At 34.7% G+C, this 17,066-nt stretch overlaps 1 protein-coding gene across 4 annotated transcripts in view; it reads right to left on the bottom strand.

The window, feature by feature from the left end:
- The window catches only part of ADGRB3 (adhesion G protein-coupled receptor B3), a 743,596-nt gene that overhangs the window by 303,686 nt on the left and 422,844 nt on the right, over positions 1–17,066 (bottom strand). For all 4 annotated transcript variants that reach the window (XM_031667688.1, XM_031667689.1, XM_031667690.1 and 1 more), the window contains one exon: positions 8,720–8,763. In XM_031667688.1, coding sequence (XP_031523548.1) covers positions 8,720–8,763 — 44 coding nt within the window. The remainder of the gene's footprint in view (positions 1–8,719; positions 8,764–17,066) is intronic.

The following is a 17,066-nucleotide window of genomic DNA, read 5'->3' as shown; positions in this document are numbered from 1 at the left end:
CAAACTGAAAGCCCTTATTTCCTATAAGATTTTCAGTAAACTATAGAAAGGAATTTTGAACAATATTAATTATTTAAAAATTGTTGTCTTTTCAGGTCATTATTCATATGCTAAATAATAGACTATAGGAAATAGTAATCTAGATATCACTGGCAATATTTTGGATTTAGAAACACCTTTGAACAAAGCCAGGGAGTTTTCATTTCTGAATTTTATTACCATGCTAGATAATTAATATCAGAGAGTAGATTCTACACCTTTAGTAGTTTGCTTTGTTTTGTTTTAACACACATGGCTCCTTGGTTTTTCTTCCTTTTGTAATAAATAAGCATCTCTTTGGCCAGAATTCTTAGCTATCTTAATTTCAGAAAATATTTAGTTTTCATTTCATAATTTATATCTACCACTTCTCAAGCATTACATAATTTAACTGGATAGTTGGGATAACAATCACTGTGGGGCCAGAGGGAAACGCAGACAGCAGACAAAAGATGACAGACCAAACACTAGAGGAAAGCTAGCTGAAATGGACAGAGAACTCAATGACAAAATGTAACCGTTAATTAAAGCCAGGCATAATGGCTCATGCCTGTAATCCCAGCACCTTGGGAGGCCCAGGTGGGCGGGCCACTTGTGGTCAGGTGTTTGAGACCAGACTGGCCAACATGGTGAAATTACGTCCATACTAAAAATAAAAAACCAGCTGGGTGTCATGGTGTGTACCTGTAATCTCAGCTAATCAGGAGGCTGAGGCAGGATAATCACTTGAATCTGGAAGGCAGAGATTGCAGTGAGCCGAGATCGCACCACTGCACTCCAGCCTTGGTAGCAGAGTGAGACTCTGTCTCAAAAAAAAAAAAAAAAAAAAAATTAATTAATTAATTAATTAATTTAAAAAGTTACAGTTAATTAGGTGCTCAAAAAGGCCAGAGATGGATCCTGGATCCTTTATACATTTTGGATGCTTGCTAAGCAAACATTAATTGTAAAAACGAATGGTGGAATCTTGGAGTAAGTCAGTCAAAGGAATATGAATAATTCAATTGAATTAAATGGCATTACCTATTCTCATATTGATCTATCCACCCATGTAATTCTTACCCTTTAACACATTATGTAATTTATGTATCTATCATGTTTATATCCTTATCTTCCCCCAGCCCCTCCCACATCTAAGTCTCATAAAAAAGTTAATTTTGTTTATTCACTGCTATATGTGCCAGATATCTTAAACAGCAGAACAAATAATAGGTTCCCAAGAAACATTTGTCAAATGAATGAACACATTACTGATAACTAGTTGCAAATCTCTTCACTAAACACAGTATAATTTACAAAAACGAATGTGACACACTTCTAGTCCTCAAATACTTTAGTCTAAAAGGAGATATCAAATTGCTGCAAAATAAAGCAGAAAATATAAGGATTATAAAAGATACATACACAAAGCTTTTCAGGGCAGCACTCTCTACAGGTATACTGTGGGATGTGGGTATTATTCAAGAACTACATATATGAGGAGATATAGATTTAAATTTTCTATTTCCAGCAATGAGATTTTTTTTTCAGATCAAATTTCCCATTTGAAAACTGCTATAAATTCTGAACTATATGAGGAAAAATGTGACAACGATTCAACCAGGATTTGCAGCCTGGTTTCACAACACTTGAGTGATTCAGGGAACCTCTAGACTCTATTTAGCTTAAGGGATTCCAGGTTAATGCAATATCAATAAGCATTAAGCAGAGGCAAATACAAATTGTTTTTGGAGGAATGTACTTTGATCCTTGGCTTGGCCTCAAAGAATTCTCACCAATAGTTTGTTAAGGACAATTAACATGACAAAACCTAGCACACTAAGAGATAAAGTACAATGAGTGAGAACTGGAAGAAATAAAAGAGAGCAGAAACAAACCTCAAAGGTTTTCAAATATAAGACATGTCAGCTACAGATTACAAAATAACTATGTTTAATACATTAAAAGAAACACAACAGATTACAAAAATCTGCAAAAAATAAAAACCTAGAAAGTAACTTAGCAGATCAAAAATAATTAAATGGAAACTCTAGAAATAAAAAATGACAATTACCCAAACTTAAAACTCTATGGATAATTAAATAACAGGTTAGACAAAACTGAAGACAGAATTAATGAACCGAAAGTAAGTTAAAATAGATAACTGGGAGGGGAAAAAAGTAGAACTATGGAAGAGAGATTATGAGGTGAAAAGGATAGGAAACAATATTATTCAGTATTATAGATGAGGATGATATTTCAAAAAGTGACAGAGAATTTCCAGAACTAATGGAGATATTGATCCTCTCTAGCCTTGGGCATCCTACCCTGACTCTGCTTGCAAATATTTGCATTCATTTACTTCAATATGATGTATAATCAATATTTTCTGTATGCCAAGTTATAAAAAGTGCTGGAAAGCACTGTTTTGGGCAGGGGCTGGCAATTTTTTTTTTTTTTTTTTGTCTATAAAAGACTAAATAGTAAATATTTTAGAAGTTGCAGGGATTATGATTTCTGTTGTGACTCAACTTTGCAGTTGTAGTACAAAAGAAGAAATAGACAATACATAAACAAATAGGAATGACTGTGTCTGATAAAATTTTATTTACAAAAACATGCAGCAGTCTGTATTTATGTCACAGGTTGTAGTGTGCAAACCCCTATGTTAGATGGTCAAGGTGAGAATTACAATAAAAAGCACATGGTGCCATTTGATTCCCAATGTTAGCCCAGAGAATTTGTGTTGAGGGCACGATGCAGCATTTCTTGAACTTTATGGCTCGTGCTAATGGACATAATGGGTTGCTAATAATATTAGAAGCACTTATGTAAACGTTATCAGTTTAAAAAGAATCACTTATGTGCTAATAAATGTAATAATACACCTTTAAGAAACTAAGCATTTAAGATTTAAAACCATTAAATCTATGATGTAACTTAAAACATTCTAAGATAATTTTTAAAATTTTGAGAAATTAAAAAGAAAAATTTACCTGAAGAAAGCTGAATTATAATGGCTTTATGAGAAAACACACAATTGCGAATATCAAAAAGCTTCAAAAAGTAGTGTATAGTGTAAACAGAAAAGCAAAAAGTAAAAGCTTCATTTAGTTTCATGTCAATAAATCTTTAATTGTATTTCTATTTTTTTAGAAAATTAAATTTTTTCTATTGCTTTTTGTAATATTTTTAGAGGAGCAGGGTTGCTTTGCAAATAGAAGCAAACATTTTATCCACAATAAATCTGAAAACCAAGAACCATTCTAAAGTTTGGCATTATTATCTTTGATTATAATATAAATTTTCTTTTTTGGAGATCAGGTCAATTTTACTTTAATTTATAAGGACTAGTATTTTGATAATGTAAAGGTCTAGTATTTTCAATTTTTTTCAATGTAAATATAATCACGGGACAGAAAGCATAACATAGTTTTATAATATTAGATAATTAATGATTGGACTTGAATGGATAATGGAAAGTTCTATGGCATTTTAACATCTTAGATGCAAATTCCAAAAATTTAACTTATCTCCTTCTGCAGTTCTGCAACATACTGACTGCGAATATACCTACTGAGGCAAGGTTACAAGTGTCAGCCAAAATTAGTTATTTTGTTTTACCCCTCTAATTACAGAAAAGAGCAACTACAATACCTTAGGAACTATCCAGTAAAATGGAACATGCTGGCACCTAGAACATATATTGGACATAGAGGCTGCACATAACAATGTTAATTTAGAAGACTGAACATCATACGTTTGTCATACAATTGGGATTTCTTTCTAAAGTATCGACTGCGATAATGTAATCAGTTACTTGTTAACATGTAGTAAACAGACCAATCTTTGCTACAAAGGTAACATAATTTCTTGAAGTTAAATAGTTTTCAAATCCTATCTATGGTTAATTGAATCACCAGGAAATTCTAGAAATAGTTTTCTACTGGAATGATGGCTATACGTTGTTAAATATTTTTAATATACAGACTTTTTTTTTTTCATTGTTGCTCACAAAAAGGCTTCAGTTAGGTAATTATGAGTCTGTAGAGGATGTTTCCACATTTCTTTCCAAACAATGAGACCATGATATTGCTGTTTTACACGGTTACTATTCTTGGTTTATTTCTTAATTGCTTAAATGAAGTCTCCAACAAGACCTCTTTCTTGTTCTTTTTGCTCCTGTATCATACTTGTAAGAAAATTATTTTCTGTCCATCTTAGTTTGATCCAACTCTATCCCAGTTTGAACAGAGCCATATAAAACAGCTTTATCATTTGGTTATTCCCTGCAGGGAAAGGTTGGCTATCCAATAATAGTAACACTTTGTGTCAGTATTTAAAATTTCTAAGAGGAACATATTTTTCTTAAGGTATATAATATTGTGTCTTCCTAATATATAGATATATCAATCATCCACAGAGCAAAGAAAATGATGTCAACTTCCCTGAAAGAAGAAGATGAGGTTGAAGTGTTAGTTTTATGTTTGCTAGGATTTATACTGTGAGGTAAACAAAATTTTGACTCCCAGGATGAATGACGAAGGGAGAGAAAGATATTCTGCTTATGAATAAATAAGAATAATGGAAGCAAAGGAGAGAAATTGTTCAATTATTTAACTTTGAGAGAAAACAAGCCAGTGGCAGTCTCAGTCAAGATATGACAGTTGCTACTCCCAACTCCAATAAATCAATTTGAAATGAAGAAAAAATGGCGAAGTCTGGTCCTTAGAAGCTTTTGTTTTCAATGACAAGATAGGTAAGTAAATTACAAATGGATTGATGAAACATTTTCTGAAAACACGTAGTCCTTCACAGACTGGACAGTATTAGATGGATAGTTACAAGATCCATAGAGAAAGACCACAGGCTAATTTAAGGGAGGGAGTATAGGTTTTCCAGGAAATGTAGTCACCACGCATGATCTAATACTCAAAATCCAAATTTAGAGTAGCTCAAAGAATGTGCAAATTATCAATCACTCAAATGATAACTTTGTAAACCACTTTAAGAGAACATTTAACTAGCTCTCTTCCTAGTCACATACTCTTTCTTTCTTTCTCTTGCCTGATTGCCCTTTCCAGAACTTCCAATACCATGTTGAACAGGAGTGGTGAGAGAGGGCATCCTTGTCTTGTGCCGGTTTTCAAAGGGAATGCTTCTAGCTTTCGCCCATACAGTATGATATTGGCTGTAGGTTTGCCATAAATAGCTCTTATTATTTTGAGATATGTTCCATCAATACTTAGTTTATTGAGAGTTTTTTGCATGAAGCGATGTTGAAATTATCGAAGGTCTTTTCTGCATCTATTGAATAAAAAATATTCTCCTATTTAAAATAAGTCTATGTCTGAAGTGAGAAAATTACTTTGAATTTATTTCGTGCGTCACATACAATGAAGCATTTTCAATATCTTGTTAATTAGTGAGCCAAAACAAAACAAATATATGTTTCTAAATTGTCTAAAGATGCTTTGTCTAATGATAGTAAAATAAAACACCTTTGTTTGAGATAATCTGGGTAATAGATTATCCTTGGAAATAAAATTAATTGTTTATAATGGATCTTACTACTGTAACAAGCTGAAACATTCTTCCATCAAACTTCCAATGTTAGGTCTAATAATTGCTAGAAATATTTATCAACTGATAAAATCAAATAGAGATGGGAATAATTCTTAGATAGAAAATGTACTTAGGAAACATGCAAACATTCATTCTTTTACCAAAGTAGCCAATAAATATTTATCGAATGTATCCTACATGCAGGTATAGTAGGCACCAACAGTGCAGTGATGAATAAGAAAGACAAAGTATTTCTTTTATGGTGCTTATTTTCTTGTGAGGAAGACAGGTGGTAACCAAACAAAAATAAGAAAAAGGAATGCGTGCTGTGAAAGTATAAAATGGGGTGATATAAAGAGAACGACAGGGCAACATTTTGGATTAGGTGGGCAGAGATATCCTCAGGGAGAGATGTACAACGAGATACACAGAAGCACAGTTTATAGACTAAAATTAATGATAAATCATGCCAGTAGTCATCGACATAGAGAATAGTAAATCAACTTTGATATACCTATACAATGCAGCAGATACAAGGAATGAAATATAGGTAGTGTAAAACAAATTTTCCAAGATATTTGTTGAATTTCAAATTGGGATTGTCAAGTGTTCATACAATATAAAAACATTTATTTAAAAATAGTGTGAATGTCTATGAATGAATACATACGTCAATGTATAAATGGATATACGAAATTAGGAACAACAAAATGTAAATAGGAATGATCTTAGAGATCTGGGTGGATGTGGAGGCCCAAGACGGTGATGATCAGTGGGGTTCTTTACATTAACAGTTCTACTTTAAAGTTTTACAAGTAAAAAGCACTCGTGCATTGCTTTTGTAATGAAAAATCAATTTTTAAAATTAAAAATAACAGCAACTTGATAAACCAAAATTAAAGCACAACTTCTAATTTGAACTTTATTACTGCAATCTCAAAAATATTTAAGTCAGCCTTTTTCTGTTAAAAAGAAGTAGCACTATCTCTTCACTATTAACTATATTTACAGGACCTATACTCAAATTCAATATCATTACATCGATAAAACTATTGTGTATATATAAATATAGTCAAAATAGAAGAACAAATGTGAAGAAAGGAAACAAAGTTGTCTCAGCCTTCATTGTTTAAAGCTCACCCAGAAAAACACTTTTAATAATGAAACAATCTAGTGAAAACTGTGATGGGAAAGGAGTTTTGTCACAATGGGAAGGTTTTTGATCACTTTTCGGATACATCAAGAAAACATGAACTACACCGATCCCTTGAGATTATCTTCTTTGAAAGACAACTAAACACATTTCCTCTCCCTAGGTAGTTTTCTTCAAGGACAATTTAGAAGCTGAATTTTGTGAAGCTGAGACATTCTTCGTGATGGCTAACAGTCATGTTATCGGCAGATGTTAGGGAGGTGTGATTGATTCCTCAGGTGAATGCTGACCTCAGAAACCAATCGTTTTATACATTCAACTTAACACCTTATACTGTCTATGAAAAGTAGCCAACAGGAGGCACAAAATAAGGGACTATCTCTTGTAGTGTCCCTTTAATAGTCCTAAGGAACTTTTGGAATAACTAACACTTTCCCCTGTTTAGATCAACAAAGAAAGAGATTGTACCCAGTAAAAAAAAAAATAATAAAACTACATCAGAGTTGCTTCTTATTCACAGAGACATGGAAACTAAAATCAGGAGTGGCACATGTATACATATGTAACAAACCTGCATGTTGTGCACATGTACCCTAGAACTTAAATTATAATAAAAAATAAATTAATAAAAAAGATAGCACATGTTTCTCGGGCAGAAAATATTCAACTAGATTTTTATAGCATTTTATTCTTCCCTTGGCTATATAACACACCAAGTACACCTTAGATTATACCACCAAATTCTTCTCTGGCTAATGGTAGAGAGAGAAAGCTTGCAAAAATTTTACTATCATGGATTTGTCTGTAAAGTTCCAAAAAGAAAAAAATAATAATGACATCAGTAAGGCTATCCAGCTCATGTTATCACCAGGGCAATTTGGAATTCTCTGTACTTAACTATTGTACTGGACTAGAAGTAGAGGATACCCAGAGTATCAGAACCTATAGCAAAAAGTGTGTTTAATATTAATTGTAATTTAAACTATATCAGCATCCTAGGACTGAGAAAATTGTCCGAGAGTTCAATCTTTTCCTAGAGATTCTAAGAATGTTCCTCTTCTGGACTCTCTGGTGAGAAACAAGTAGCATCACAAAACCTCAGATGTAGATCATATCAGGGGTGAAGAACACCAGGAAAATTCGTAGAATACATAGAGTCCAACAATATGGTGTTTCATCTGACAGCATATATAGAGTGGTGTTAGCTTTTGGGATTGATTGATATTTATCTCCCCTCATGCAAAATCAAACCAAACCAAAAAATAAAAGTTGTAACCTACACAAGTATTTAAAGTATAGGCATCTAACCAAGACTTAACTACAGATTTTTCTGCTCTTTGAGACATCAAAATCTCATAAGATTATCAATAAAATAAAGATGATTTTGATGAGCTATATTGCGATTACTTCTACAAACAAACAAAAAAAAACATGGAAGAATCACTCACACTTATTTAGTGCAATTATTTTTTCTGCCTGAATTCAAAAATATACAAATAAAAAATTAAATGTTATTCAATGTTTTTATGACAAAACAATTTGGAAGGACCATATAAATATTGCATTACTCTGATAATAGATTCAAGGTCATGTGAGTAATATATTGGCTAAATGACCATAGAGCTTGCTATTTTATTCTGCAATGCTAAGCTGAATTACTAGGGCAAGATGTAAAGATGGCATTCGAGCCTCTATAAATTCTAAAATATCAGAGCTTTTAAAAATTCCTCATGGAATTCACATTGCAATGTGCCTTACACATTAGGTAATGCAATCCTATCTTGAGATGTAATCTGATGGCATCATTACACACAAACACATTCATCATGCTGTACTGAAGATTCAGAAAGAGAATGTTTTTTTTTTTCTCTGAATGTAACATCTCGCTGACTTATATTCCTGTTAACTAGCAGGCAGCTGAAATAACTTAATGGACTTTGAATATTTAGCCCAAAGTAATGTAGGAAAACATCTGTCACTTACGTTTTGGCGTCATCCCACAACACACAATAGGGATTCAAAGTACCCTAAAAAAAAGCAAAGAAAGAATGCATATATCTTGAGTACATATTATAAAAAGATTGAAGGATTATGTGAAATAGAAACAGAATGGAAGATTTCTTATCTTGTGGTAAGAGATACTTTAATGATTTATTTTCAATTATTTATAAGAAATTCACATTTCCTTTCTCATAGATTTAGTGACCCATTTTATAAAGTTCTATGAAAACCGTATCTTTATTCCAAACACTCTAACTTGTATTTAGTTTTCCTGGAAATTAAAAGTGAAGCTTTCATATACCATAAGTCTATATTTTGATGATTTTGATTTTATACTTATGTCTCTAAAACATTAGTTGCTAGATTACTTTCTTTAAGATCATAGTATTCATAATATTGAAATCACAGTGACATATCTTTTTTTTTTTTTTTTTTTTTTTGAGACGGAGTCTCGCGCTGTGTCGCCCAGGCTGGAGTGCAGTGGCGCGATCTCAGCTCACTGCAAGCTCCGCCTCCCAGGTTCACGCCATTCTCCTGCCTCAGCCTCCGAGTAGCTGGGACTACAGGCGCCCGCCACCACGCCCGGCTAATTTTTTGTATTTTTAGTAGAGACGGGGTTTCACCATGTTAGCCAGGATGGTCTCGATCTCCTGACCTCGTGATCCACCCGCCTCGGCCTCCCAAAGTGCTGGGATTACAGGCTTGAGCCACCGCGCCCGGCCAGTGACATATCTTATAATATGCACATGTATAATCATCACCACTCCCTCCTCGTCAGCCTCTAGTTGATGTTTCCTAGAGACAAGAGGTGTCCATTTCTTGAGTTTGTTGACTTGCAATATCATCTTAATTAGCATATTATATTTGTATAGGATAATGTCTAATGAAATTTTAAGTGAAAATGCTAGATTTTAAATTTATTTCAATAATTGTGAATTGAGTACCTGCCGCGACCTTCAAGATAACACCATGGGTTTTTCACACTGGATTATTCAATGTACTTCTGTTTTGAAGAGTTCTAGTATATTTAGATACATGTATCTACAGATTCTGTCATACGCCTGAAGAATCTTCTCTTATCCATTAAACATACACTGTTGGTTTGAAGTCCTCTCATCCTCCACATGACTAATTTCCTGGAGCATACACTTTTAAAGTGTATTTAGGCAAATCACTCGAGTCTGACCTGTGCACAGCAAAGCACTACCACTGCCTCTCCAAATCAGGTGCCCTCTTCCTAATAATGCAAACTAAGATTGTATTAGATATTTGGGTAGACTCTTCTTGAGCTAGATAGGTATTACTCATACATGGCAATCTCTGCTGAGCTTTTAAAATCCTGATTTTGGCATCCCACACATCCAGTATTGCTTTTAAGCTTTGTGTCATTACAGAATTAAAAAACCAAACATGATTATCTATGTCTTCATCCAACTTAGTTACTGATAATAATAATTAACAGACCAAGGCAGTTAAAAGAGTCCTGAGGCCGGGCACGGTGGCTCACGCCTGTAATCCCAGCACTTTGGGAGACCGCGGCGGGAGGATCACGAGGTCAGGAGATGGAGACCATCCTGGCTAACACGGTGAAACCCCGTCTCTACTAAAAACACAAAAAACTAGCCGGACGTAGTGGCAGGCGCCTGTAGTCCCAGCTACTCAAGAGGCTGAGGCAGGAGAATGGCGGGAACCCGGGAGGCGGAGCTTGCAGTGAGCTGAGATGACGTCACTGCACTCCAGCCTGGGTGACAGAGCGAGACTGTGTCTCAAAAAAAAAAAAAAAAAAAAAAATACAGTATTGAAACAGGCCACTGCCTTCCTTCCACAGGTGGAAACAGTCCCTCATAGACAGTAAGCTATGACTCAGCCCTCAGGCTTCAGTGTTGTCTACAAATAGTTAATCACTGGAGTGTAACTGGGAAAGAAATATCTTTGAAAGTCCAGAGCAGCTCTTTTGGAGGTGTGCCTTTCTAAATGTTGTTTGATGGGTCCATTCTAAATTTTTGCTAGAAATAAATAGTAAGATCGCTGTTCTAAAACATATGAAATTAACTCAAACCTTACATATTATTCATTTTAATTGGTACATGACTAACTCTAATATTGCAGCATCCCAGTTATTCTAAAAATTCCCTGAAAGACCACATATCTAAGGTATCTTGGATATTTTTTTTAAGCAATCAGAAAATGCATTTGGTTTTGTTTCCCATTCTTCCTTTAAAATTTATTTAGTAAAAAATGATCTTTTTCTTGCTTCTGGATGGAAATTTAGTCATAATTTGAAAACAAACAAACCAACAAAAAACCAAACTCCAAAGTTTTGAGTCACTCTTAAATAACAGGCTTTGGTTGTCACATTAAATCACGATAGTCATGTCATTAGCAATTGAAAATGATCTGTTACAAACAATAATCAAAACATAGAACCTGATTGAATGTCAGATCATCTTCCCTCCTCCAGATGAAGGCCTGGGCGGAGGTGGGGCATGACTCTGCCAGTGGCCAGGGTGATAGAGGGGTGAGGGAGGGGAGGTAAAGGAAGCAAAAGGTTTTCACCTGCCTGCTAAGGTCCAAAGCCAGTTCTGAGCAATCTGGCCCTATTTGATGATTTATGTTGACTCTTCTCACTGATACAGCCAGGTGGGAAGGGCTCCCTGACAGAACCTCCAAGGCCTGAGCACTGTGAGGAATGTGCAGTTGGGTGAGCCTTGGGAGGTTCACACCATTTGCAGGGGAGGAGCCTGGCCTCTCCTCTCCTGGGGGTGGAAATTGGAATTCAATCAGCCAGGCAGGAAGCCAGCTAGCAGGACTCTGGCTTTGCGGAGGGTCCCTGTTTTATTTTTATCCCCTGTTTTCCCAATAAATTCCATTTTTTTTTCTCACCCTTCAAAGTGTCTGGAAGCCTAATCTCTTGTGATCATGTAATAAGAACCCGGCTCTTAGCTGAGCTAAGGAAAAAGTCCTACAACATCGCCAGCACTTGGGTGGATTCTCAGGAGACTCCCTTGCTGAGCCCCATTGGTAGTCAAACCTCTTGGGGCCTCTCCTGCCGGGTACTTCTTACCTCCCTGCAGCTTCTGCCCTTTGATGGGGTGGGGTCTTATTATGAAATGCTCATATCTCCCTACACTATGCTCCTAAAGTATAATAACACTGTCTTTCCTGAAAAAAGGTCATAGTCCTATAGAAGTAGATGAGAAATATACACATGGAATGTTCCTATAGCAATCCAAGCAAAATGTTTACATAAATATCACTAGCCATAGTTTACTAAGTAAAGAACAAATGAGGGAATGGAGCGTCATGGCCTATGCTAGTCAGCACAAGTTTCATAGACGAAATGGGTTATTATCTGGTTCCTACAGAAGGCATAGATCTAGATGTTCTAAGGAAGGAAAGGGGAATGGTGTATTAAATTTGTTTCTTATCTATCTTATAAGATCCTGTCTAGTCTTACCTGAATTTTTCATATAGCTTGTGACTTTCTGATAAATCCACAGCACCGCCAAAATGCTGTCATAAAGTTATGCTATATTTACCTAGGGCTTTGTTCAAAGGAGCTCAGATAACCTTATAGAAAACAAATTATCCTTGTAACATCACAGTGAAGAGTATGGGAGTATGCATTTCAAGGATACAGAAACCAAGTGCAGCTGAGGAACTTGCGATAACAGATCCATTAAATCTAATTGGCTGATTTTAATGAGGTATAATGTAGGATAAATCTTTATATAAACTAATATAAGATACTGACTATAGGCTTAATATTTCACAATGATTGTTCACAGTAGGGCCACAACAACAACAAAAAAAAATAGAAAAGAAACATCATGTAAACTTAATTGTTTGGATACTTCTTTCCTTTTTATCACCATAAAGAAACTGATTTATTCTTCAAAAAAGGTTTCAAAATGAGAAATGCTTCTTCTAATCTTTTTCCATGACTTTGTCAACATTCAGTTTTATTCTCCATGTTCTTCACCCCTTACTTCTTAGATCCTGCTGCATGCTTCTCTTTCTTTTTGTGCTTATGGAAATTTAAACACCATACATGTGAGTATTATTATAGGTTCCAAAATGCATCATTCAATCTTAGGTTTCACTACACATTCTGGGATACACACCATAAACATTTATTCTAGTACGGTCACCAATATGTGAGATTGTGAGCTAAGGTCAATAGTTGGAACATTTGAAGTTTAGAAAAATAAGCAGAACAAACAAATGAGAAAAAACTTAGTACCTGAAAACACTAGTCACTTAAGCAATTAGAATGTGAGATGGAAAAAAAAGTAACCTATGATGAATGGATTCTAAATATTAAAAAAAAGAAAGCTGGCTACAAGGTTTTGCTGAGTAAGTGCCTGTAAAATATTTGTTATAATTTTCATTTACTTTCCTCAAAGGGACTCTGTTACTAGATCTGTTATGAGGAATTTACAGAAAATCAATAACGGGAAATAGCCCAATATAAAAAAATGTAATGGCAGGGCTAGAGGAAAAGAGAGAAGCTAAGTACTAATCTGTAGAAGTAGATTTAACAAATGTAGTAAACTAAGAAAACAAAAATTCTCAGGTAAACAAGACAGATGGGTTAAAGAAGATTAATTTACCAAACTATCAATAAATAGTATATATTGACCTACCAAATGGTAACACTGCACATATTTGGAAACTTTTGAAAAGGAAATGCTATTCTTGACAAACATATTTTTGGCAAAACAAACAAAAACTGCCACTCTTGGTTCCATTCAAAACAGCATAGCTGAATTCTACATGTTTCTACTTACTCACTTTTAAGCATTTAAAAAATTTACCACTGCTCAAATTTCTAATTGCCGTAGATGTTCTACACACCACTCTCGAGTGTCTTCGCTATTTTCTTTTACTTCTCTCCTCTGTTCCGTTATCAACCAAACAAATATATTTACTTAAGAGTAGAATATATCACTAGCTTTGCCAATGTATTTCAATGGGTGGTTCTCCCTTTTGCTGGACTGCGTGACTTTTTTTTTCTTATTTATAAAATAGATGATCTGGACATCTTTTCTAGCCCTCACTCTCAATGATTCTAGAAATTCATTTTATTCTTTCAAAACTCTCTCCTAGGTCTTTTTAAGGAAATACTCAACTATGTTATATTACCCTCACAAAGTGCAGAAGTCAGAAGAGATAGCAGGCAGATGATCACAACAAGTCTAACCATTCTGCAACCATTCTGAATTCATTTACTAAACACCTGTTACATTCCAAGAACCATTCAAGGCACTGTGATACAAGGATGAGTCCCTGCCTCATGTATTTCACCATAGTGAAGGGCAGAGAGAGAGAGGTATGACTATGTACGACTAGGAAAATAGAGTGGATAGTACTTTTGTTTATTAAGAAAGCTTCATCAGTAAGATTATCTTTGAGAAGAGATCTGAAACAAGTTGGTTACAGAAAAGATAACAATAATATCACAATACAAATGACCAAGTTTCTATAAATTTTCCCTGGTGTTTTAAATTTTAAATATATTCAATGCATATGCTACCTTAATCACACTCTTGCTATCTTAATGATGCTTTCAAAGTGTTTCTCTGGACCTACTTCAGAATAAACTGGGATGAATACAAAAAATGTGGATTCATTGGCAATAGGAATGTTAAGGTTGAGACTAAACGTAGAAATCTCCATTTTAATAATGACAATCTTGCCTCTTCGTAATTTTTTTCACATCAAATTTAGAGAATCATTGCTCATGATACACATGGCAGAAATAACATGCTGAAAACATTTAAACCTACTCGGTAATTTTGAAATAAACAATGCATTACTATTTATCATAGTCACCATTCTGTGCAATAGATCATTAAAGCGTGTTCCTCCCGTCTACTGAAACCTTGTGAGGTGATGGATTTGTTCATTACTCTGATTTAAGCATCCTATATTGTAAACATATATCAAAACCTCTCATTGTACCCCACAGGTCAATACAATTATTATTTGTAAATTACAAACACAATTGCTTAAAAAAAGAAATAACGTGGTTACTCTATTTTTACTCAGATGTTTGAATGCTTGGTGGTCATATGCCATAATAAACTACTAATCTTGAAACTTCAGAACTTTTTTGTACCTTCACAGCCTCCTTGAAACAAAAATAATCTCTTTTCTGTAGAGGCAAAGCAAGTAAATAGGCAAAGCAGCTAAGTGCAGGATGAAGGGCAGTGACTTCATCATAACTATTTGACATTTCCAGTGCTCTGAGTTAGATGTTACAGAATGAATTTTTCTGTCACATTGTTCAGTGAGTTGACATTGGTCTCTTGAGTGAAGGGGAGAAAGACTCTTCAACTGACACTGTATTGTCTGTCTTTAATTTCCTAAATCTTAGATGGCAAGGCATTATTGTAAAATGACCTGGATTCTAAGTTTATCCTCTCTTTCTTTCTCCACTAAAGATTAATTGTTATTATTGTATGTAACTACCCAAATAGATTTTGGAGATTCCTCAAGAATATTTCCAGTTTGCATAACTGGATCTGCAAAAGACCAGTTCATATCTTGTGCATATTATTTATTTATTTATTTATTTATTTATTTATTTATTTATTTATTTTGAGAGAGAGAGTCTCACTCTGCAGCCCAGGCTGGAGTGCAGTGGAGTGATCTTGGCTTACTGCAACCTCTGTCCTCCGAGTGCAAGCCATTCTCCTGCCTCAGCCTTCTGAATAGCTGGGATTACAGGCGCCTGCCACTGAGGCTGGCTAATTTTTTTTTTCTTTCTTTTTTTTTTGTATTTTTAGTAGAGATGGGGTTTCACCATCTTGGCCAGGCTGGTCTTGAATTCCTGACCTCATGATCCACCCGCCTCGGCCTCCCCATAATTTTAATGATATTTTAGAAGGACACATTCAAAAAATCTCAGGAATTGCTAAGGGAAACAAGACATTAGTAGATGTAAATTTTTCCACAGTCAAATCTATCACAGGTCACTAATATTTGATCAGTGAGAGGGACTCATTTCAGGGTCATGTCTTTTAACATATGAACAGTTCTACAGGGCCTTAAAGAGTAAAACACCACACAAGGGGATGCAGCAGTGAAAAAGTACAATATAAAACTCAACAGGAAGTAATCTCCTGGATGTTCTTCTCTAATATTTTCTCAAAGTTATGATAAGTACTGTTCCATATTTTAGTATTTTATGTGATACTTAGAAGGAGCTAAATCTGGGTCTTATGTTCAGTTTTTAAGGGATAGCTGTTGTGTACCTAAAGCCTAAAAAAACACATTGAGAATACAATACTGAACTCTTACTTGTTAGGAAGTTGGAAATGTAGATAATTTGGATGGATTTTATGAGGATTCTCATCACATTGAAAACCAGATAAACTAAGATGGAATGGAAAAAAAATGGCTTTAGCTAAAGCAGAATTACATGAAGGCCACTGAAGTGAGAAATGTAGAATACTGTTTTTATCAGGATGAGTCCCATCCATGTTACATAGCTATTCACAGAAAGTTGGCAGCTATTTGATTGGAATACAAGGGGAGGACACATATTTAATATCACTTCTGCTATGTAGTTAGTAGCCTACATTAACCAGATGACACTATTTTTATAGATAGGATAACAGCTTGCTTCTCTAATTTCTGAGATATATCACTAACCTGTGTTATTTCCAGAGGAATACTTTCCACTTGTCATATGGGAAGCAGTAAAAAGTAGAACTATCATGAGGACATTTTTACACGTGTATCCTTCAAAGAAAATCATTGCCTCCACATATATGTCTCAGAGTGCCCTACCTGTATGTGATTACACCATTTCCAGTAATGGCTGCATAGAGTCTGGTGTACCTCTCAGCAAACAAATGGGTCTTCTAGAGTTAAAAATGTTCAAGTATTTAATATTAATTAATGTGGCAAACAACTTTAATAAATAAATAAATTAAATAACTAGATTTTATATAGGTACAACATATAGCCTATGTCCTTTTCTTTTACATCCAAAAGGACTATAATAATATGCCCTAATAATAATTATATAGGGCTATAGCAGAGACAAGGGCAGTCACACAGAAGTTCCTCTTGACATGTAACACACATATGCCTTTTGACATGTACTCACACAAACATCCCTTCTGACTTGTAACACAACACAGTCATAGGTTCTGGGGATTAGGATGTAGACATTTTTGGAGGAGTCACTATTCTGCTTATTACACAGGCGTTGACAAACAATAGCCCATGAGCCAAATCTGACCTGCCATCTGTTGTAAATTACTTTTTATTGAAATACAGCCACACTATAGTTCAGTGGATGTGACAGAAGCCATTA

This window comes from Papio anubis, chromosome 6, assembly GCF_008728515.1.
Source record: "Papio anubis isolate 15944 chromosome 6, Panubis1.0, whole genome shotgun sequence".
NCBI lineage: Eukaryota > Metazoa > Chordata > Mammalia > Primates > Cercopithecidae > Papio > Papio anubis.
Note: the sequence above shows the minus strand (reverse complement) of the source record. Positions and strands in the feature narration are given on the sequence as shown.